General features: G+C 39.8%; 1 protein-coding gene across 1 annotated transcript in view; it reads right to left on the reverse strand.

Annotated features, from left to right (window-relative positions):
- The window catches only part of cdc73 (cell division cycle 73, Paf1/RNA polymerase II complex component, homolog (S. cerevisiae)), a 319,379-nt gene that overhangs the window by 274,606 nt on the left and 19,181 nt on the right, over window positions 1-25,592 (reverse strand). The window contains exons 2-5 of the mRNA XM_043699805.1: window positions 8,954-9,059; window positions 4,318-4,387; window positions 2,516-2,578; window positions 2,345-2,397 (exon numbers count right to left, since the gene is read on the reverse strand). Of these exons, the coding sequence (XP_043555740.1) occupies window positions 2,345-2,397; window positions 2,516-2,578; window positions 4,318-4,387; window positions 8,954-9,059 (292 nt within the window). The remainder of the gene's footprint in view (window positions 1-2,344; window positions 2,398-2,515; window positions 2,579-4,317; window positions 4,388-8,953; window positions 9,060-25,592) is intronic.

Consider the following 25,592-nt stretch of genomic DNA (forward strand, 5'->3'; position numbering starts at 1 on the left):
AATGCTCTCCTACAATCTCTTCCGTCAGGCAGAAGGTACATGCACCAGCACGTTCAAAACAGCTTCTTTCCTGCTTTTATTAGACTGACGAATGACTCCAACTTCAAATAATGTTGATCCTGTTAACATTGATCTTGACTCATGTACATCCTGTGTGGGGAAACTCTTGTATCTTACTCTGTCCAAGTTTTTTTTACCTTACGACCAGTATGTCCTTGCTTACTATGATCTACCTGTACTGCTCGCAAACAAAGCTTTTCACTGTCAAATCAAGAGACATAGCTAGATTAGATAAGGTTATAATAGATAATATATTATTTTATAGATAAGTGAGTGGGCAGATTTTTAGCAGATGGAGCATGTGGGAAAAACGTGATCAGTCACAATGGTAGAAAGAATAGACATGCAGTTCATACAAATGGAGAGAGACAACAGAATGTAATAGTAGATGGGGTATTCAAAAAGAAAACAAAAATTAAAGCATTTAAGTAGACAAAGTGGAAGGTAAGCGAATGTTAACCTTTATTATAAGAGAATTGGAGTATACAAGTAGGTAAGTCCTGCTGGAACTGTAGAGTGCATCAGCAAGATCATATTTAGATGTATCACATCCAGTTTTGGTCATTTTATCAAAGGAGGGATATGCCTGCAATTTAGAGCAGGTTTAGGAGATTTATAACAAGTTGAAAAGGGTTATCTTATAAAGAAATGTTCAGCAGATTGGAGTTTCCTCACTGGAATTTAGAAGAATGAGTAGTGTTATTGAAAAAAAATTGAGAGCATTTTGACAGGATGGATGTCAAGAAGATGTTTCCTCATGTGGGGGAATCTAGTACTGGGGGCATAGTTTCGGAGTTAGGGCTCTACATTAAAGATGGAATCAAGAAGGAAGTTATCTTTATGTTGTGAATCACTGAATTCGCTGTGGAGACGGAGTCATTGAATATCATCATGGCTCAGATAAACAGTCAAGGCCAATAGTCAATTCAGGAGTTATGGGCAAGAGTAAATAAATGGAGTTGAGGGCAAGAGTAAATAAATGGAGTTGAGGGCAAGAGTAAATAAATGGAATTGAGGGCAAGATCAGATTACCCATGATTATAATGAATTGCAGAGAAGGCTCATGAGGCCGACTGGTCTAGTGCTGCCCTTTCCTCCTGTTTCTCTTCACCATAAAATATCCAAGAATGTACCCACCACCTCATTATTTAAAAATTTCAATATAGAACACCCTCGGTTATCTGAATTTCAGAATATCCGAACAAGATCTCAACCCCCCATATAGATTTTATTAAATGTAAATAAAAGCACAATGAAAGCAGGCAGCCTGGGCTGGTGGCAGGAGCAGGAACTGAGTCACCACGGGAACCCTGTTCCTGCTATGGCTGCCGCCACGGTAACCCTGATCAGTTATACAATCAGTTATCACAACAAAATACTCTCCACCCGTCTCATTCAGACAATCGATGTTGTTCTGTGCATGCTCCATAGTTATGCAAGTACTAATCTATGAAGTTCCTGATAGCTTGCACATGAACAGGCAATTGACCACCTTTCCAGTATTAGTAATGAATCTCAGTTTGTGAAAACAATGAACGAAATGACCAGAATTCATTTTAACTATCAGACTTAACAGATTTAAATGCTTGCTATACCCAGTAGTCAACGAGAGATTCAGATAGCCAATCTGAATGGAATGGAATTTAGAAGGCAAGTAACCTCTTCATTCAAAGGATTAAGAGTGATTAGATTAGATTACATTAGATTACATTACAGTGTGGAAACAGGCCCTTCGGCCCAACAAGTCCACACCGACCCGCCGAAGCGCAACCCACCCATACCCCTACATTTACCCCTTTACCTAACACTACATGCAATTTAGCATGGCCAATTCACCTGACCTGCACATCTTTGTGACTGTGGGAGGAAACCGGAGCACCCGGAGGAAACCCACGCAGACACAGGGAGAATGTGCAAACTCCACACAGTCAGTCGCCTGAAGCGGGAATTGAACCCGGGTCTCTGGCGCTGTGAGGCAGCAGTGCTAACCACTGTGCCACCGTGGCAAGGAGAAGAAATGAATGGAGTGTTAGAGGGTTAGCTAACTTACAGAAACTAAGAATATCAGAGATTTGAGGGGCAGATTAGTGGAAATGATGTCAAAGATCAACTACAATCGTATTGAATGGCAGAGCCAACTGCAGGTGGCAGAGTGACCTACTATTTAATATGTCATGATCTTATTTATACAATGGTGTTATCCACTTTCAAATTTCTTTCATCCATAGAGTTTGCATTCTGAATTGTACATTTGTATCTGTCACAGATTGTCCAAACCAATTACCTCTATTCTGGGTTTCTTTAACTCTGATGATATTTCTTCAGCTGCTCTTTTTACTGTTGGTTTACAAAAAACACAAGAACATTTTAAAAATATGCAAAAACAATGCATTGTGATTTGTAGATAGTTATTGCAAAATTTCTTTATAAGGTTAATAAAACAAATCATTGATACCTTGTGTTGACCGTTGCAAACCAATTTCTAGAGGTGCACTTCTGTCTATACTTGCAGATGTTGCTGAAAAAACAAAACATCAAATTAAAGAGGTCAAAAAAATCCCCAAAACATTAAGTAATGTTTTTCTCAGCACAATATTGCTAAAGATTTTGTTATTCAAACAGATGATTCAATGTCATGAAACAAAGAACTGCTAATGCTGGATACCTGAAACAAAAACAGAAATTGCTTGAGAAACTTTGAATTGTCAGAAGGGTGTCAAAATCTACATTAAATTATTAATATGTGTCCTCCGTCTTAAAATTCCCCCAACCTAGGCAAAAGACAACTACCACTGCGAAGCATTTCCAGGTCAAAATGAGTGTCATGTGTTCAACCAGGCAACCTGGATGGTATTCCAAACACCCATGTCTTGTCCATGATGCTAAGGCACAGGGGGATCAGGAGTTAAAGTACATTGACAGAATTGTAGGCCTCAGGCCTGATCTTGTAGCCAGATCTGTCAAGTGCTTGCCAATATGTAGGCAAGAACTGTTTCTTTAACTGGCAAGTTGTGGCTGTAAATGAATGCTGTGCAATCAGCAAGAAACATCCATTCTTTCCACCTTATGAAGGATGGAAAGTCAAAGTTGAAGCAAGATGTCTGGCCTGGGATACTATACTGAGGAATTTCTGCAGAAATGTCCTGGAGTTCATGATTTACCTCGAACAACCTTTGAACTAAGCATGACTTCAACTGGTGGAGAGGCCCCACCCCTTCCCCATCACTTCCACTAGATTTCTCAATGCCTTCAAATTAATTAGGGGAAGTGATTCTTATATCAGCTGTGTTATTGAGCTCCTTTGTCCATGTTTGGACCAAACAAAGTTTAGTAAGACTGAGAAAAAAATAGCCGCTCTCTTCTGTCAACTCATGGTTGAATCGTGACCGTAATGGTGCCTTGAACCAAAATGATCATCATATCCAGGTTAACTGCAACAAACCAGTTTCCTGGTCACAAATGGATAATATATGGCTACGGTAACTTTGAACATTGAGCATAAAATACATTGAAGATTCAAGGTTCAAAATAAACAAATCTCTGGGCTTTTTATAATTGTAAAATGGTAGGAATAAAATCTTGAATTTTTGCAGCCACCTGACCAAGTCAGAGAACTTACATAGAGTTGACAGATGTATTACACTGTCAACATCAGATGGAGACTGGACTTTGAGTAGCTTTGAATACCCTGCAGCAGAATAACCTGCTGACACCAACACGTAGCCTGACAAAAAAGTAGTCACCTGAACAAGCTACCATAAAACATGATTTCTATTGAATAATTGCCAAGTAAAACAAGGGGGCTCTTCTCTTCTGTAACATTTCATCAGCTTTCATACAGAGCAAAGACAGGGGGTGCAAGAAAGTCAGTAACAGCAAGCTGATGAAAGCAGCTACACTGTCCTGGTCTATCAGTGGGCATCCAACAGGGCAGCAACTTCTGCATGCAACAAAGTGTTCAACAAAAATCTGCTCTACAAGCTCTAACTGTCCAAAGAAAGTATCTTTTTTGAAGGCTGCAGAAGATTTATTGACAAGTGTAGTTCTCAGAAATGCATAACTTCATCAAAACCATTTATAAATAAGGTCTCATTTGCTTTTATACCAGATGCACTTTCCCTCAATGGAGTCTGTTAATATTTAGTCAGCAACTGAAACTTTGAAGGGAATAAAATATCTTAACTTTCCTATCAAAATATCTGAGAATCAATGAAATAGTAGTTTCAATATTGATAAAATTTATAATGTCATACTTACATGTTTCACCATTTAAATAGCTGAGTAGGTCCTTTCTGTCTGGCCTTCGAACTACAGGAATATTCTCTGTCTATTAAAGCAGATTGAAATAGAGCATTTTTTTAAAATGTCAAAGTAAAAGTGCAATCACTTATTTAAATAAGGACTCAACGTGAAAGGTTCAAATGTTTGCAATAACAGAAATAGTTTGACTCAATTTTATTGATCCTTTGAAATTGAATTGAAGTCATTCGCTTTCATATCTCATATAGCACATAAAAATCAAGAATAAGAGTGAGGGTTCTGAGAGCTCTGCCTGCCTGGTGTAGGTTCATCCCTTCTGTTCACAATAGCTGCACAGTGGCTGGAAAAAATAATGCATTCAAAATGCAGGTATCCACTAATATCATTTATTGTATCCGTTGCTCCCGATGCGGTCTCCTCTACATTGGGGAGACTGGGCGCCTTGTGGCAGAGCGCTTTAGGGAACATCTCCGAGACACCCGCACCAATCATCCAAACCGCCCCGTGGCCCAACATTTCAACTCCCCCTCCCACTCTGCCGAGGATATGGAGGTGCTGGGCCTCCTCCACCACCGCTCCCTCACCACCAGAAGCATGGAAGAAGAACGCCTCATCTTCCGCCTCGGAACACTTCAACCCCAGGGCATCAATGTGGACTTCAACAGCTTCCTCATTTCCCCTTCCCCCACCTCATCCTAGTTTCTAACCTCCAGCTCAACACTGTCCCCTTGACTTGTCCGGACTTGTCCGACCTGCCCAGTTCCTTTTCCACCTATCCACTCCACCCTCTCCTCCCTGACCTATCACCTTCATCTCCTCCCCCACTGACCTATTGTACTCTATGCTACTCTATCCTCACCCCCACCCTCTTCTAGCTTATCTCTCCACGCTTCAGGCTCTCTGCCTTTATTCCTGATGAAGGGCTTTGGCCCGAAACGTCGATTTTGCCTGTCCTCGGATGCTGCCTGAATTGCTGTGCTCTTCCAGCACCACTGATCCAGATACTGAGACCTAAGCTAATGCTCTGGAAAGGCAATTTTGAATTAGACTAGGGAATGTGGTGAAATGTAAACTATATTAATAAATTTGCGATTAAAAGCTGGTCTAGTAGCAACCATAAAACGATTGTCAGTTACCACAATAACTTATCTGGTTCACTAATATCCTTTAGGAAAATAAATCTAATGTCCTTACTTGGCTGCTCTACATGTGAGACCAGATTCACAGCAACGCAATTAACTCTCAAATGGCGTCGCAAGCCACTCAGCTGCATTACAAACGGTTACAAAGTACAAATAAGCAATGAAATTGAATGAAGTCACCCGGCATCAATCTAGACACAGTCAACAGCAACGGCAAATCCTACTTTGTGACTATTTATAGTCCTCCTTAGTGACACTTGGGAGCTTGTGACAAGACAGGTCGAGGAAGGTGAAGCAGTGGATGTTGTGTATATGGACTGCAGCAAGGCATTTGATAAGGTTCCCCATGGTAGGCTCATTCATAAAGTCAGGAAGTATAGGATACAGGGAGATTTGGCTATCTGGCTTCAGAATTGGCTGGCTGACGGAAGGCAGAGAGGGGTTGTAGATGGAAAGTATTCTGCCTGGAGGTCAGTGTTGAATGGGGTCCCGCAGGGCTCTGTTCTCAGGCCTCTGCTCTTTGTAATTTTTATAAACGACTTGGATGAGGAGGTTGAGGGGTGGGTTAGTAAATTTGCAGATGACACAAAGTTTGCGGTATCGTCGATAGTATAGAGGGCTACTGCAGGTTGCAACGCAACATTGACAGGATGCAGAGCTGGGCTGAGAAATGGCAGATGGAGTTCAACCTGGATAAATGCGAAGTGATGCGAACTCGAATGCTGAATATAGGATTAAAGACAAGATTCTTGGCAGTGTGGAGGAACAGAGGGATCTGGGTGTGCAAGCACATAGATCCCTCAAAGTTCCCACCCAAGTGGATAGGGTTGTTAAGGAAGCATATGGTGTTTTGGCTTTCATTAACAGGGGGATCGGGTTTAAGAGCCACGAGGTTTTGCTACAGCTCTACAAGTCCCTGGTGAGACCGCACTTGGAATATTGTGTCCAGTTCTGGTCGCCCTACTATAGGAGAGATGCAAAGGCTTTGGAGAGGGTGCAAAGGTTTACCACGATGCTGCCTGGACTGGAGGGCTTACCTTATGAAGAAAGGTTGAATAAGCTCAGACTTTTCTCTCTGGAGAGAAGGAGGAACAGACCTGATTGAGGTATACAAGATATTGAGTGGAATAGATAGAGTCAATAGCCAGAGACTTTTCCCCAGGACAGGATTGACTGGTACGAGGAGTCATAGTTTAAAGATATTAGAAGGAAGGCATAAAGGAGACATCAGAAGTAGATTTTTTACGCAGAGAGTTGTGAATGCATGGAATGCATTGCCAGCTTTGGTGGTGGAAGCAGAGTCATTGAGGACATTTAAGCGACTGGTGGACATCCACATGGATAGCAGTGAGTTGAGGGGTGCGTAGTTAAGTTGCTATATTTTACATCAGGATTAACCTCGGCACAACATCGTGGGCCAAAGGGCCTGTTCTGTGTTGTACTTTTCTATGTCCATGTCTATTCCTCCCATTTCTCGTTCAGAATGATAATGAACAATTGAACAACTAACAGAAAGGGGAGACCCCACAAATATCCTCAGCCTCAATGTTGAGGGAGCCAAGCACATCAGTGCAAGAAAGCATTTGCATCCATCTGTAACCAAAAATGGCAAGTGGATGACCCATCTCAGGCTCCTATCGAGTTTCCTAACATAACAAGTGCCAATCTTCAGCAAACTTCATTCAATCCACATGGATACTGTAGATAGGCTATGAAACATGATAGCATTCCAGCAATAATACAAAAGTCATGCCTTCCTGAAGCAGCATACCAAAATCAAGCTGCTCCAACACAGCTACACCACTGGCATCTGACAGGCAACATGGGGAATTGTCAAAGTGTATCCCATCTATAAAATGCAGGATAGATTCAATCCAGTTAATTATCACCTTAACAGTCTACTCTCAATCATCAGCAAACAACTTGCTAATTTTTGTTCAATTTAATTATGTCAGGGCTATCCAGTTTGTGACCTCATTATAGCCATGTTTCAAACAGGAAAAAGAGCTTGAACTCTAGATGAGAGGTCAGAGTTACTGCCATTCACATCAAGGCAGCATTTGACCAAGTGTGGTATTAAGCAGCCCTGGCAAAGCAGGAGTAAATAAGAATCAGGGGAAAGCTCTCCCCCAATTGAAGTCATGCCAAGCACAAAGAAAATTGCTGTGGTTTTTGGAAGTCAATCATCTCAACTTAAAGACATCTCTACAGGAGCTCCTCAAGGTACTGTTCTAGGGCCAAACATCTTCTGCTGCTTCATCAATGATGTTCTCTACATTATAAGAACAGAAATGGGAATGCTCACTGATGACCGCACAACATTCACCACTTTCCAGTGACTGAAATAGCCCATATCCATACACAGCAAGACCTGGAAAAGAACCAGGTTTGGTTGATAAGTGGCAAACGATGACCATCTCCAAACTGTAAGAATGTAACCATCAACTCTGGACATTCAATGGCAATATTGTCACTGGCTCTCCACAATCAGTGCAGGAGTAGGCCATTCTGCCCTTCGAGCCAGTATCACTATTCATTATGATCATGGCAGATCATCCTCAATCAGTATCCTGTTCCTGCCTTATCCCCATAAGCCTTGATTCCAGTATCTTTAAGAGCTCTATCCAACATAATAAATAAGGACTGGAAATAAAGGAAAATGTCAGCATTGCTACATAAAAATCTTGGGTAGACCACAAGACTTCCTACAACATTCAGGGCACTGCACCTTAGAGGATACACTGGACTAGAAAGAGGTCTCATGGAAATTTTCCAGAATGTCAAAATACTCCAGAAGTTAGATTATGAGCTGAGATTCCATAAACTAAGCTTGTATTCCATAGAAAAAAAACGTCAAGACATTAGTTGATTGATGTTTTCAGAATTTGAAAGAAATTGGAAAAGTTAAGTAAAGATACTTGTTTTAAATGGATGTTAATTATTTCCAAGATTGCCTGTTTTTAGTTAAGATGTACAGCACCTAAGGTACATTACGTCAGTATCCAAAGTTTAGGGCCAAATTGTGCAATTAAAATTTGGGGATGTGCAAGACAGCAGAATCAAGAGTATAGAGAAACCTCAGAGTGTTACAGAACGATGGGTAGTTTCAAAGATTGGGAATGGCAAAGCCACAGAAAAATTTGAAAACTTATAAATTTCTGATGCTGCTTCACCAGTGCCAATATTGATCAGTAAGCACTGGGATGATGGCAGAGTGCAACTTGTTGAAAGTTAGGACACTGGTGACAGAATTTGCATGGCCTTAAGCAAAGTGGCAAGCACAGAATGATATTACACAAGTTTAAATGTTATATTCCAAATATAGTCGAGTTCAGTCATCAGGACCCCATCAATAATGACTATATGCTGACATTTGCTCTTTGATTTAGATGCATTAATGGATCCCGGGTTATAACATGTTGAATATTCTACATAGCCATGTACACATCGGATCCAAAATGTTATTTTAGGCTTACAACAAGTATACTTACTGCAGCACGTCGCACATATACAGGATGGGAGAGGTGCACATTGTTAAGCAAAAACAATATGGAATCCAAAGTATAATACTCCCTCGGCTGACCCTCTTTTCCCGTCCTATGGAAGAAATAAAATTGATTTAGTGGTGAAATGCATTTCAAAGTGAATATTATAACATAGACAGTTATATTTATTGACTTGGTACCTGTGTAGAAGAATTGTATTGAAATGTATGATTTCAATGATTAACAGAAATTTCAAGAGACAATCATAGTAAAGGCAGAAAATTTTTAAAATGCAAACATGCTTAACATATAAAGATGCTGTTATCATTTTCCCATGTGCAAAGCAAATAAAAAGAATGCTGTTAGTGGATTACTAAAAATAGATAAAAGAAAGCATATGATTTATAAATCAACGTTGCTACTTTTAAAGCTCTTGCTTTTCAGTACCAATTTAGAAGGAGCCAAAATCAAAGTCAATAATGTAAGGATCTATAATATTTGCCTCTTCTGAAAGTAGATTATACTGAACAACAACACTAAAAGTACTAGCCTACACTTCTCCATCGTGATACTGGTTCTCAGACACACCAAGGATCCTTTCGGGAAGTTGACCAAATGCTTGCCAAATGTTACATAAGAATGTTGGCCTGACAGAGGTCACTTAGAATCAATCTCCGGGAAGAGCTAATCAGCCTCATTTATTGTCAGTTTTCAATCAGCTCATACTCTACAGCCATTTAACAGTGATCTAACAAACAACTCAGAAGATAATAGGTAAAAACAATGACTGCAGATGCTGAAAACCAGATTCTGGATTAGTGGTGCTGGAAGACCACAGCAGTTCAGGCAGCATCTGAGGAGCAGTAAAATCGACGTTTCCTGATGAAGGGCTTTTGCCCGAAACGTCGATTTTACTGCTTCTCGGATGCTGCCTGAACTGCTGTGCTCTTCCAGCACCACTAATCCAGAAGCTCGAAAGATAATGTCTTACCTGTTGTCAATACAGTTAATCAGTCTTAAGCTAATGTAACTTCACACCTTCCGGTAAATTAATAAGTTATTTCATGTCACTCAAGTTCATGCCTCTTTGGCTGAAGACATTCGTAGTTAAGCTTTCATCAACTATTAATAGCAACACAAGGACTCGTGGCAGTAAATCTACCCAAGATTCTGACAGGATAATTGCTGTGGGTATCCCTTACTACACATAATAAAAAGATTACTACCAAAAAACCCGACAGAACTATTACAATGCAGAAGCCCATCACCAATGCATCTCCAGTCATGCTAGCATTAAAAAAAAATAAAACTGCCCAAACAGAAAATTAAATTAGATTACTTACAGTGTGGAAACAGGCCCTTTGGCGCAACAATCCACACCGACCCTCCGAAGAGCAACCCACCCAGACCCATTCCCTTACATTTACCCCTTCACCTAACATTACGGGCAATTTAGCATGGCCAATTCACCTAACCTGCACATTTTTATTTTGGATTGTGGGAGGAAACTGGAGCACCCGGAGGAAACCCACGCAGACACTGGGAGAATGTGCAAACTCCAAACAGACAGATGCCTGAGACGGGAATTGAACCCGGGTCTCTGGCATTGTCTCTGCTAACCACTGTGCCACCATGCCGCCCTGTAAAAGAACCAGTAAAAGGAATCCAGTCTGATATAAAATTAAGATAACTAGTTCCATAACAAATCAACCACCTGATGAAGGAGCGGCACTCTGAAAGCTAGTGCTTCCAATTAAACCTGTTGGGCTCTAACCTGGTATTGTGAGATTTTTAACGTTGTACACCCCAGTCCAACACCGGCATCTCCAAATCATGAAAACACTCAGGCAATGTAAATTCATGTTTATGGTTGAAAGACTACATTCCCCAGCTTTTCTCTTTGAATGCAAAAACCAAAAAGGTACAGAGTATTTTATCTGTAGCAATACTCAAGGAAACCATCCCTCCATATAGAAATATAAATGTCAACAATTATATCACTTAATCAGCTTATTAGATCAGAGTTCAATCCCTTGTTTTTGATGATAAAGGTAATTGAATATGTATAATCATCCAATTTTGTTCCCTGAAAATTTAAAGTGCATGCATCAAATGACTGCACAATTTGTAGCTACACCAATTTCAAGCATAACTAATAGCATTTCACCATGCGTGTGATATCTTCCACAATCAGCAAAAGACAATTCTTTCCGGACTTCATTCACCGGTCAACTAGCATTAATACATTTGACACTTTGCAGGTTGCTGCACAACCCATACACACACGGTTTACAGGGAACACGGAGGAGAAGCGTGGAGACAAATTTCTCACATACAAGGAGACAACAGCAGTCAACATGGTTTGAAACTGAACTGGGGTATTAAGTCCAAATCTGAGCAACACATATCTGATGTAGGAATGGTTGGTCCCCTTCTTTCTCACCAAAATTTGCTTCTCCAGTTAAATATAATGCGACTTTACTTTCCTGTTCTCTTTTTTCACTAAAATCAAGTTATAAAGTGGTCAAGTCTGTTTTCCAAATGTTGTCCTCTGTTAAGGTCACCCATGTCATTCATTGCATGACTGAAAAGCTTACTTGTTGAAACAAGGGCATAATTTGCTGTCAAAATAATAATTAGATTCACCATGATTAACCTGCAAGTCATTTAGCAACATCTGGCAAAAATTCCATGATCTGTGAATCAACACAAGCTGGAGCATTTGCACTGCTCAACAGTTAGCTTCACATCATATGGTAACACACCCATAAAATGCCAAAACTCAATGCAGGAAATTATGGCTTATACTTAACTGCTTTAATGCATTTTTATTGACAAAACAACTCCTTCAACTGGCATCTTATCCACCACCTTCAACATTTTCTTCATCATCAGATACACAGTGACAGCAGTGCATACAGGAAACTAACTCGCCAAGGCTTCTTCAATAGACTGTTCCAAACCCATGACCCATACAATGCAAAATTGCAGATACATTGGACATCACCACATGCAAGATCCTCTCCAAGCTACACATCATCATAATTTGTAGCTATACATATTTCTTTCACTATTGCTAGATCAAAATCTTAGAACTCCTTCCTTAACATGGACTGCAGCATTCAAGGCAGTGGCTCCCCAGTACCGTCTCAAGAACAAATTAAGCTAGCAATGAAGTGCTGGTCTAGTCTATAGCATACAAATCTTAAATGTTTAAAAATGCATTTAATGTTCATTAAATGGCATTCAACCTCCCTGCTCAGAAAGTTGTAAACACATTGTTCTTTATTTTTTCTGTATTTTTGATTCTAGACTTAAATTGATAAAAGGATTGTTTAAAAGCCAAGACCCATGGGAGACTGGTTAGCAAGGTCAGATCTCATGGAATACAGGAACAACTAGCCTTTTGGATACAGAACTGGCTCAAAAGGTAGAAGACAGAAGGTGTGGTAGAGGGTTGTTTTTCAGACTAAAGGCTTGCGTGACCAGTGGAGTGCCACAAGGATCGGTGATAGGGTCCACTACTTCTCATCATTTAGATAGATGACTTGGATGTGAGCATAAGAGGTATAGTTAGTAAGTTTGAAGATGATATCAAAATTGGAGGTGTATTGGATAGCAAAGAAGGTTATCTCAGATTAATACGAGATCTTGATCAGGTGGACCAATGGGCTGAGGAGTGGCAGATGGAGTTTAATTGAGATAAATGTGAGGTGTTGCATTTTGGAAAAGCAAATCTTAGCAGGACTTACACACTTAATGGTAAGGTCCTAGGGAGTGTTGCCGAACAAAGTACAGGTTCATAGCTCCTTGAAAGTAGAGTCACAGGAGGTAGGATAGTGAAGAAGGATAAATAGACAAAGTCTCTTCCTGGGATGGGGGAAATCCAGAACTAGATGGCATAGGTTTAGGGTGAAAGGGGAAAGATATAAAAGAAATATAAGGGGCAACATTTTCATGCAGAGGGTGGTACATGTATGGAAGGAGCTGCCAGAGGATGTGGTGGAGGCTAGTTCAATTGCAACATTTAAAAGGCATCTGTATAGGTACATGAATAGGAAGGGTTTGGAGAGGTATGGGCCAGCTGCTGACAAGTGGAACTAGGGATATCTGGTCGGCATGGATGAGTTGGATCAAAGGATCTGTTTCCATGCTGTACATCTCTATGACTCTATGTGGAAAGTGTTGCTGCTTTTTAAAACTAAGTTACCTGGTATTCATTGTAAATGCTGTTTAAATGCTGTTTGTTCAAGCAGCTGGGGCGTTTACGACAGATGAGCTGGAGCCAGTGAATGCGTGGGACGGGAGCTTCTGCAAGCAACAATTAGTTGATTGTCATCAACAACTGGGGGTCACCATTCCACAGACCAAAGGCCTTCTGCCTGCCAATAACTATGTGATTAGTTCCCAGTAGCTCAAGAGCTTGGGTGTGAATGTTTTGTCAGAATGCATCAGACCTCTGAAATGGAAGGAGGTCTCCATTTTTCTGCAGTAAAAACACATCAAGCCTGAAGAAGGTCAGTTTATTTTCCTTCTTCAGCTGCCTCAAACTGTGGCTTTTAACTAATATGCTGGAGACTTTGTAAGTGAACCAGTTACCCTGTGTACTCTGCAATTAAGTGCAAATACCTGTATAAGGAAGTTAAAAATCACACAACACCAGGTTATGGTCCAATATGTTTATCTGGAAATACTAGCTTTAGGAGCACTGCTCTCTCCACAGCTATCTGACAAAGGAGCAGCACTCCAAAAGCTAGCACTTCAAAATAAACCTGTTGGGCTGTTACTTGTTTTTGTGTGATTTTTAAACTTTGTCCATCCAGCCCAGCACCAGCACCTCCACACCTTGCAGAAGGAAGATCAAGCAGTAGCAGGTCCTAACAAGCAAAAGGGTCTCAGTGAATCTTGTGGACGGGTACCATTGAACTACTCTACGAATCTTTCCCTCTACCCATCAAACCCTCTTTGAGTCAGTGCCTGGAGGGGGAGTTTTATCCAGGACAGTTGTATGTCAATAATTCATAATTCCTTATCTGTAGCCAGAATCTATTTATTCGTAATAAACAGCAATTCTTGTGAAGTACAGAAATTTGGTCCATGCTTTGTGTTAACTTGGTTATAAAAGACAGATAAATTGGAGAGTTTTTGAGTACTTTTATAAAATCTTTAACAACGACCCTGGGAATAGTGCAGCTTGATTTCTAGCATACTATCCTAGTGAGGAGAAACAAAGGGAATGATTTATAAGGAAGTATTTATTCCAACATATTTATTCAAGATTTTTACTTTTCCCTTTATAGACTCAATCTAGTTAAATCTCATTCTTATCTTGACCTTCATTTTTTATTCCACTAATGAGATTGTACGAATTTCTTTTCAGCAACTTTCCAAACATTCAGGAGATTGATATTCTCCATATCGGTCTCTTCCAGGGATAGCTATACACAAACTAATTAGACAATGAGACCATAAGAAGTAGGCCATTCTGTCCCTCAAGCCAGCTCCATCATTCGAATTGAATTGAATTTACTGTCAGGTGTACTGAGGCACAGTGAAAAGCTTTGTCTTGCGAGCAATATAGGCAGATCACATAGTTCAACAGCATAGATAAGTAAATAATAGGTAAACAGTGGCAAAAACAAAAACACAGGTACAGGCAAATGCTAAGAGTTTGAGAGTCCATTCAGTGTTCTAATAACAGTAGGGTAGAAACTGTTTCGAAACTGGCTGGTACATGTGTTCAGGCTTCTGTACCTTCTACCCGCTGGTAGAAATTGTAGAAAAACATTGCCAGGGTGAGATGGACCTTTGAGAATGTTGGCGGCCTTTCCATGACAGTGGGACTGGTAGATGGATTTTATGGATGGGAGGTTGGTCTTTGTGATTGTCTGGGCCGAGTTAACCAATCTATGTAACCATCTCTGATCTTGAATGGTACAGTTACCATACCAGGTAATGATACATCCAGACAGAATGCTCTCGATGGTGCACCTATGAAAGTTGGCAAGGGTATTCATCATCATGCCAAATTTTCTCAGCTGCCTGAGGAAGAGGAGACATTATTGGGCCTTTGTAATCAGTGCGTCCACATGAAGAGTCCAAGAAAGTTTGTTGTTAATAACCACTCCCAGGAGCTTGACACTCTTCCATTCATTCCACCTCGTGCTGTTAATGTGTAGGGGGGCATGAGTAACATCCTGCCGAAAGTCAATAATGAGTTCCTTGGTTTTGCCAGTATTAAGAGTTAGGTTGTTCTAAACTATGATGGATCGATAGGATGATGGTTGATTGAACATTCTTCACATCAACTTACAGTTTTGCCATGACCATCAATTCCCCACCTGATCAGGAATCTATCTCAGCTTTAAATATACACAAGAAATCTGCCCCTCCAGCTCTCTGTGGCGAGGAGTTCCAAAGATACTCAATGCTCAGAAAATAAATTCTCTCTCATCTCAGCCTTAAATTGGTGTCCATTTACTAAGACTTTGCCTTCTGGCCCGACACTCTCTCATTCAGGAAAACATCCTCTCAACATTTACCTTGTCAAGCTCCTTAAGAATCCTTTATGTTTCAATGAAATCACCTCTCATGCTACTGAACTTCAGTGAATACAGTCCCAATCTGTTTAGCCTTTTTTCATAAGATAATCCCTCCATATCAGGGATCATCCTAGCGAACCATCTCTGAACTGCCTACAATGAAATATTTCTTTGAATAAGGGTGAGAATGTGTATAGGGTATAAGCAGGCAGCAAAAGACTTAAGTTCTGGGTTTTGTGAAACAAGAGGTTCAGCTGAACAATATTCAGATCAGATAAGAACTTATAGTTAACAATGGGTGCTGGAGGCAAGGGTAATGGGTTAACAAGGTGGAAAAGCGGTCATTACGTAGAGCCAATTAACAATATTGGAAGCATTCGGTACGCAAGGCCCTACTGGGGTTCGAGTCCTCTGGGGCGGACTTTGTGCAGTACTAGGGTTCGACTCCCCTGGGGTGGGTTTGATTGAGGTTCAAGTCCTTTGCACAGAACAAGGGTTCGAGTCTACTGGGTGGGGTGATTTCAGGTTCAAGTCCTCTGTGCTGAGGCTCAAGCTCTCTATGTTTAAGTGGGATTTGGGATCTCTGTGTTTAAGTGGAGTTTAAGTTCTCAATGTTTAATTGGAGTTCAAGCCCCCATGAGGAGTAAAGTGAGAAAGGGATTGAAGTCCCCTCATTGCGAAATTTGAGGCATTGCGGGTCTTTGTTCTGGGGGAAGACAGTGGTTTGGATTGTGGCACCATGTGGTCTGTAATTTCAGTGAGAGAATGCAAAGAAAAGAGAAACACTGAAATTAAGGTTTTACCAATATTTAGGTTGAAAAAAGGAAAGTTTCAATGTAGATTATCCAACGCTGAGAGTGTTTGATGTTTAAAATTTTGCTTTGTTAAAATACTGGTTCGAAAGATCCTTTCAAGTAACTGCTTTGCCTTGTTTGAATCAGGATCACAATTCAATGTGTTTGTGAGCTATGTAATTGGGCAGATTTTGTTTTTACATTGAAACTATACAATATTATGTCCATTTTAAAATTATCAAACTTGTAGCCCTAAAACAAATTGATTGAGTGCCTTTATCTCCCGATGTGTTTGAAATTTGACAATGCGTGTTTAAAAAGGAACAGTTGGGTCAGTGGTCATGCTTTAACCGGATAATAGTATTGTATTATACTTTTGTTAAGATTTTCTACAGAATATTAGAACTTGAGGCTCAGCAATCTAAATTCTGTTAATTACTGTTAAGACTTTATTGGCCCCCTTCATAATGCGAATTCAAAAGAATGTTGATCTCTACCAAAGTTGCCACTGTAATTCTAACTGTTTTATTTGGGAAGTTTCATTTGGAAAACATATTTGAAATTATTCAGCATTTGTTTCCTACGAATATTTGAGATTTAAATCTGAACTGAAACTGCCTCTTCAATTGCTAAAGCACAGGAAACATTTTGTTGTTTTCTTGCTGCTCTAAACTTCTGAAATACTTATCCTGACAGCTTTCACATTAGCCAAATATCAACTTATTAAAGGAAAATAATTTTTGAACAACCTGAATGAGGGTTTGATTTGAGGACCACTGATTGTTGTTTATAATTGAATTGTTTATGCAGTATAATTTAGAAGTTTATGGATGGAATAAAATAGATAATGTCATAAATAGTGAACAGAGTGACAGACTTCAACAATTCAAAGAATGTTGAAATAGGCAGAGACAAATTACTGTAGTGAAATGTGTGACTGTCTTCATACTGATACCCACCTTGGCAAGGAAGGAATGAGAGAAGAAATGCAAAGATACTTTCAGCAGCTAACATTGTCTCCACAGTTTCTCCATTCACAGATAAAGCACGCCTTCAGACCACCACCCGCGCTCCCCAACCTGATCCAACGGATTTAATCAGCTCCCCAGTCATGAGGATGAAAAGCAAAGAAGTTAACAACAATGAAGAGGAGGTCAGTATGCTTTTTGTCAGTGGCCTTCCTACAGACACAAAACCACGAGCTTTACCTCATCTTTCAATCATTTAAGGAGACAAAAGTTCACCTAGCCTGCAGTTGCAGCTACTGCACTGCACACTCAGATGCACTGGTAGGATGGAAGTCTCATCAGTTTTGTGTAGCATTTAATTGTCCTTATCCAAGAACCTAGATTTCTCAGAGGAGTGATGCACAAGGCTGAATTTTGTTTTCAGGTTGGACTTTACTAAAGGAGATTTTGGAGAAGTGGCTCGTTTCCACTCAACTTGGCCAGGGGGGGGGGGAGAAGAGTTGGTAGTGGTCTCCAAGGACTATGGGTTTAATAACTTTACTGGTGAATTTTCTTTTCCACTACTGTAAAGGCCTAGTTTTTTTTGTTATTATCATTGTATGCTGTGTGTCAATAACCTGCTTAAATACTGGCTGTCAGAGTCTTATGAAAGTAGTGTCATCTCGGTGATTATCATGAAATGATAAAAGGAGGGAATGAGAATGTGTATAGGGTATAAGCAGGCAAGTGTTAAGTTCTGTGTTTTGTGAAACAAAAGGTTCAGCTGAGCATGACTCAGATCAGAAAAAGAACTTACAGTTAACAATGGGGTGCTAGAGGCAAGAGTAATGGGTTAACAAGGTGGGAAAGCAGTCATTATGTACAGCCATTTAACAATATTGGAAGCATTCAGTACGCAAGGTCACTAACAAGGGGAAATGTATCCATTGTATGAATCCAATTAACAAGATTAAGAGCATTCATTATGTAACAGGAAAGGGCTTGGTCTCTGCTATTGATACTCGTTGATTGTAATGGTCACCCAGTTAACATGTATGCTGCCATATCTGGATGCTCCTTCCTGTAAATTGATTGCATGGTTCATTGAGAAACTGCTGTTCCAGAGAAGACCGTGAACTCATGTCTCTGTGCACATGGGCAGTCGTGTTCTCTTCCTCCAGGGCCAACCCCCTTGAAATAAGTCCTAACATTCCAGCCTTCCTGATTACCTGTTGGTACTTGTTTGTTAGCTCTCTGTTTCATATACAAATACCCTCAAGTCTCTTTGATTTGCGGTTTTCTCCCATTTATCTCCATTTAAATCATATTCTTTTGTTCTCCCTTCCAAAATGAACTTCACATTTTTCAACATTATATTCCATATAATCTTTGCCCAATTACTTAACCTATCAATATATCTCTAAACTGCTTGTATTCTCTCATCATCTGCCTTCCCACCAATTTGTGTCATCTGCAAATTTGGCTACAATGTTGACTGACTATTCACTGACTTTTCCTCACTGCACTCTAAGAAAATCTCAGGACTCTTTTCACCCCTATTTACTTGAACGGCTAAAATAGCTCAAGACTCCTTTCCAGCTATGGGGTGGTGACTATTAAAATTAAACTGCCCTTGTGCTCGGATAGATCTTTTCCTTCTGATGTAGACCTCTTTGTAGTCCCTCGCCATCTCCCTCTCTCGCTCATAAAAGTTCAACTTCGTACAGACTTCAAAAATCTCACCAGGATCTTACTTAGTAAGATTAAGTCACAATTTCTTGGAAATGCTATATTCAGTTTAAAAAGGGATTTGAACAAAAAAAAAGCTTCCAAGCCTTAAAAAGAAAAAGCCATCTTTGCAGAACTGAGTACTTCATAGCCAAGTTCCCAAATTCCATATTATAAAATGTCGTTATAAAGATCACTAAATATCAAATGCTTTGCATCATTCTACTTCACTCTGCCTCAACCATTGCACAAGGAATTTAATTTCTTTTCAAATTTAGTTCCCTCACCTGATGGTGCCAGTTCCTACTGAAGTAACATTCAATATTCAATAACAAAGCCTACACTGACCAAATGTAAATCAAAGCAATATGTTCTTCAACCAGAGCATACAGCGCAAAGTTCTATATTTTATCTCTAATCTTGAATATAATATTCAGCCTATTTAGTGACATCACTGTAACTCAGCTCTACCTAAGCACTTTTATGTGACACTAATACCTTTATAGGAAATTTGCTGCAACTAGTTCTATTCAACCCAAAATGCTTAATAGGATTTATTTCTCATCGAAAAATTAGTCACATTTCTATGTATCGGTTACAAAGTCACATTTTCACTTAAGGTTCTATGCAACCAACCTAAGCTGCGATCATATAGTTACTCAATATAATTTTGAAGTATCCAAAAACAGATAAACAAACATGGCTTTGTGGGAAAATGCAATTCAAGGAAAATGTACACTAACAAGTTCAAAACTACAGGTAGTTTATAGCTCTGACAATGCCATGATAAAGCTCAGAAATCTCAAAGATGTAGTCAAAGGCTGAACAGGACAAACAGCTGATCTCCTGGTTAGAAGTAGTCAGAGGTAGCAGTTATTTAAAACATTCCCAATATAAATAAAACATTGTCTGTAGAATTGCAGTTCAGCAAAACCCATAACTAAGCTATTCTGAGAAAAAAAACCCTGCAGCGTTTCAGAGAATTACTGTATGGACACTCCTACTGTGTAGGTATGGATATAAAATTTATAACATGTACTTCTATCATGTTCTAAACACACTTGTGATAGAACTGTGATAGTTTAAAATGGGTTGATTATTTGAACAAAGTACCAGAGGACTACCAATAAGTATTATCATTTAACTCAACATGAACATTAAGTTGAGGAAAGAAACAAACAAAATCTAACTGTGGAGAATGAAGCATTGAGAGATGACAGGGATTCAGTTTTAAATAACTTTTAACTGCCAGCAACTTATTTTACCTTGAAATTGACTTGTCTCAGTTTCTCCAGACATGGTTGACTCTTAATCAATTATATAATTAATTATCTTAATTTGTTACACTAAAACTATTTGATTGGTCATAAACCCTAACAAAGATTCAAGTAATTTACAGTCACCTAAATATCAAAGTGTGTTGATAAATGGACACAAATTGGCAGGGCTGTAAATCAACAATGGAAGTTGTGGAAAATTTAGATGACATAAGAATAAAAAAAATCGAAAAAAAAAATTGAACATGCATCACTTAATACATTGCTCAAATACAAGCTGAAGTGAACTGTTATTGACAGTCAATATCACTTTTTCCACGTAATGACCTCTTAAATCTTAGAACTAGAACTATAAAACTGTAGAAATGAGACAGCACAGAAGAGGGGTATTTGGACGGGATAATTCATACCAATCCAAAGACACCCAGATGTCCTTTCTAATTCCAAGTTCCTGCACACAACATACACCTGTTGACACTATTGCAGATGCTTCTTCTCCAGTTTGTAAATTCTAGGGTTGGAGTAGTTTCAGGGCAATCTCCAATTTGAAAAGGAAAGACTGGAAGAAAATGGCTTTTGTGAAAAACTGATCAGTCTGGCATCTGTGCAGGGAGGATTTCCCAGCAGGCTTGCCAGAATGTGGACACACCTTCTTCTGGGGACAGAGATTCTCAGAGGTAGGAGTGTTAGGTACAGTCAGAGGGAAATGGGTCTGGGCGGGTTACTCTTCAGAAGGTCAGTGTGGACTTGTTGGGCCGAAGGGCCTGTTTCCACATTGTAGGGAGTCTAATCTCAGTCAACAAAACAGCATCTGCCAGACATCATATCAAAAGGGACAGGCATAGAAACGGTAATGAACCCCAAAACTGTGAACAATGGAGCCAATCTAGTTAATGGGATAACAATTTACTCTAATTTGAAAACAGTCTGGGAGGCTCCATGAAGTCATCAAAATTCCAGGTCAGTAAACTTGGAACTGTATCAACCATTTTGTTTCCACAAATGATGAAATTAAACCGGCCCCGGCAATCACCAGAGATACTTTGTGAAATGGAATTACCCGAGGGATGGAGCCGGCCGACCCCTTGGAATCACAAGGGTAAAGGGGGCAGCACAGCCAGCTAATGGGCTGGTTTTCTTTTACACTCTCCTTGCTCTGATCTCACTGCATCTCTAGACACCAACCCTTTGGGGCTGAAGACATTGATCCTGTCTGCGACCTCGGACTTCAGAAGTCCGCGACCTCGGACTTCAGAAGTCCGCAACAACATCCGAAGCAGAGAGGGAACTCCACCGGACAAGCAACAAGTCCCTCTGAGACCGTAAGAACCTTTTTCAGGCCTGGGACACTCATACTCTGCAGTAGTTAGTTAGGCACAGGTCATGTAATTATTAAGGTATAAGTACCCTGTAAATTGTCTAAGGTTAAAAATATACTGTGGCCGCTCCAGTTTTCTTATACTCTATACTATGATATAAAATATAAGTTGCATCGAAGCATTGTACGGATTGGGCAAGTTGAATTCTTTCTGTAATAAAGTTCACTGGTCATTTTGAACTCACATTTGAGTCCGCCTGCGCTCCTTCTGAGTACACCTATTCTGGCTGAGTTCACAGCAGATCCCAGATTATAATTCCAGTGTCAAGGACAGAGGGGTGATCTGGGCAATTTGAACCGCCCACTCAGGGGATTTTGCTGGCCAGGATAAGCAGTTTGATCTCTCTTTTTCTCTCTCTTAGGGATACTGCCAGGTGGATAGCTATCAGGTGGCTGTTATCCCACCAAGAGAAGGAATCGCCCAGGCATTGATGGCAGTCAAGATTACTGTGCAGATAAGTTCCGACTCGCTGGTCAGGCCATAAACAGTGACTTTGGTTCAAAGCTCTCTCTATCCAGCAGAGTTGCCCTAGTGCGGCATTTCGGTCTTTGAAGTTTCAAAGCCTGCTGGAGAGAGACCACCACATAATCGACGAACCCAGACACCGGCCAGAGTACGAAGAGTGAAAGAGACCCCTCCACAGGGCAAACAATTCACATAGTTTGTAGGATTGCTGTATTTGCTTAGGAAGGTTCTGAGAGTGTCCCTGTAGCTTGTCCGCTGCCCTCCTGGTCATCGCTTACCATTGCATGCAGACAATAGAGCCTTCCTATCACAGCTGGTCATACACGACCAATGCCTTGATACTTGGGATATCGGCCTGGGTGAGGACAGTTACATTGGTCTACCTACCCTGCCAGAGATCTGTAGGATTTTAAGACCATAGACATGAGATACAGGGATTATTTTTGTAAACACCCTCTGGACATTCTCCAATTCCAGCAAAGAGTCATGGAGTCATACAGCAAGGAAACAGAACTTTTGGTCCAACAAGTCCATGCCAACTATAATCTCAAACTGAACATCCCACCTGCCTGCATTTGGCCCATATCCCTCCAAACATTTCTTATTCATGTACCTATCCAAAATGTTGTAAACTGTACTTGGATCCACCACTTAGTCTGCAAGTTCATTCCACACAGGAACCACAAAAAAATTGGTCCTTGACTTTTTTAAAGATCTTTCGCCTTAAAAATATGCCTCCTAGTCTTGAAATCCCCTACCATAGGGAAAAGATGCCTGTCATTCACCTTATCTATACCCCTCATGATTTTATACACCTCTATAAAGGTCACCCTCTACCTCCGACATTCTGGTGAAAATGTCCTAGCCTATCCAGTCTCTTCTTGTAATTCAATCTCTTCATTGTTAGCAATATCTTAGTAAATCTCTTCTGAACCCTCTGCAGCTTATTAATATCCTTCCATAATAGGGTGACCAGAACTGGACATTCTATTCCAGAAGAAGCCTCACCAACATCCTGAATAACTTCAACATGACATCCCAACTCCTATACTCAATTAAGGCAAGTGTGCTAAATGCTTTCTTAACTACCCTGTTTACATGCAACGCAAACTTCAAAGAATTACGTACCTGAACCCTTAGGTCTCTCTGTTCTACAACCTTGCATTTATCCATATTAAACTCCATCTGTCTTTCCTCAGTCCATTGACCCAATTGATCAAAATCTCCTTATAATCTTAGATAAGGATCTCCACGGTCCATTATACAATCAATTTTGGATTATCCACAAACTTCCAAACAAGTCTTCTATATTTTCACCTAAATCATTTAGATATCTGATAGAACACCACTGATGAAAGACCTCCAGTCCGAACAACAACCCTCCACCATCACTCTGTCTCCTGCCACTAAGCTAATTTTGATTCCAACTGGCAAGCTCATCCTGAATCCCATGTGATCTAATTTTACTGATTAGTTTACCATGCAGAACCAGGTCAAATCCAAGTAAACTACACCCTGCCCTCAATCTTCTTGGTTACTTCCTTAAAAAAACTCAAACAAGTTTGTGAAACACAATTTCCCTTGCACAAAAGCATGCTGACAATTCCTAATCATTACTTGCCTCTCCAAATGCACACGAATCTTAACTTTCAGAATCACTTCTAACAACGTATCCACCACCAAAGTCAGACTCTCAGATCTATAGCTCCCAGGCTTCTCCTTTCATCCAATCTTAAACAACGACACAACACAGCCACTTTCCACTGATCCAACACCTCATACATAGTTATAGATGATACAAATATTTTTCCAAAGGGCCCCGTAATTTCCTCCCTAACTTCCCATAATGTCCTAGGATACAGTAGACCAGGTCTTGAAGATTTATCCATCTTTATACTTGAAGATAATGTGAACTATTTTCAAAACCTCTATTTATTTCCCAGAGTTCTCTAGCCTCCTGTTCTTTCTCCCCAGTAAAAACTGATGCAAAATATTCATTCAATATCTCTCCCACCTTCTGAAGTTCAACACAAAGATGACCCCTTTGATCTTTAAGGGGTCCTATTCTCTCTCGAGTTGCTCTCTTGCTCTTCATTTATTTGTAGAATTCTGGATTACCCTCAACCTTATTTGCCAAACCTCTCTCATATCCTCCCTTTGCCTTGCTGATCTCTCTCAAAAATACCCCAACACTCTATACTATTCAAGAGACTAATTTGAACCCAGTTGTTAATATCTAATATGATTCATTTTTATTCTTGATGAGAGCCTCAATATTGTTATTCATCCATTGTTCTCTAATTGAACCACTCTTCCTTTTCAGTCTAACAGGAACATGATGGTTCTCAACTCTCATTATCACTTTTGACAGTCTCCCACTTATCGGACATTCCTTTATCTGTGAACAATCTACTCCAATAAACTTTAGAAAGTTCTTGTCTCATACTGTTAAAATTTGCCATACTCCAATTAAAAACTCCAACTTTTATGGAAAGCTTATTCTTTTCCATAACTATGTTGAAACAAATAGAATTATGATCACGAGCATTCCCCTAACATCACTTCAGTTATTTGCCCTGTCTCATTATTAAAGAGGTCAGGTTTTGCTTCTTCTCTAGTAGGAACATTTACACATTGATAAAGGAAATTTTCTTGAACACATTTAACAAATTCTTCACCATCCAAACCTTTAATACGATGGTAATTCCAGTCAATGTTTGGAAAATTAAAATCACCGACTATTACAACCTTATTATTCTTACATTTATCTGTAGATCTCTCTATATATTTGTTCCTCAAATTCCGTCTGACTATTGGGGGGGGCCCATAGTACAATCTTAACAAGGTGGCCATTGTTTTCTTAATACTAATTTCAATTCATCTCATTTGATGATTTTTCAGAAATATCTTCTCCGGTCACAACAGTAATATTTTCATTAATCAAAAATGCCACTCCCCTTCCTCTTTTGCCTCCCTTTCTATACTTCCTATAGCATCTGAAACTTGTAACGTTCAGCTGCCAGTCCTGTCCAATCCTCAGCCATGTTTCTGTAAAAGCTATGACATCCCAACCCCATATTCCCAAATATACCCTAAATTCATCAGTCTTACCTGTAAGATCCCTTGCATTAAAATAAATGCAGCTTAATTCTTCAGGATTACTTTGGTCTCTGAAATCACCCACCTCTTTTTTTCTAATTAAGTTGTTTTTTTCAGATTCAAAATAATCGTTATGTATCTTTCTATTTACTCTGTACCTAGGATCCCTCCAATTCTTCCCACATCCTCCCCAAGTCTTTTCTGCCTGAGAAGACCCAAATGATTCAAGAGCTTGAATCTCTGAACATTGCACTATTAGCTATTGATTTATCTCCTTTATCCTTTCCTTCATTTGAACTTGGCACCAGGCATTACTACTTCTGAGGTTCTGTTTTTTTTAAATCTTCTACCTAACCTCTTGCATTCACTCAGTAAAGCCTTAATTTTTTTCCCTAACTAGGTCACTGCTGCCAA

This window comes from Chiloscyllium plagiosum, chromosome 11 (genome assembly GCF_004010195.1).
Source record: "Chiloscyllium plagiosum isolate BGI_BamShark_2017 chromosome 11, ASM401019v2, whole genome shotgun sequence".
In the NCBI taxonomy this organism is placed as follows: domain Eukaryota; kingdom Metazoa; phylum Chordata; class Chondrichthyes; order Orectolobiformes; family Hemiscylliidae; genus Chiloscyllium; species Chiloscyllium plagiosum.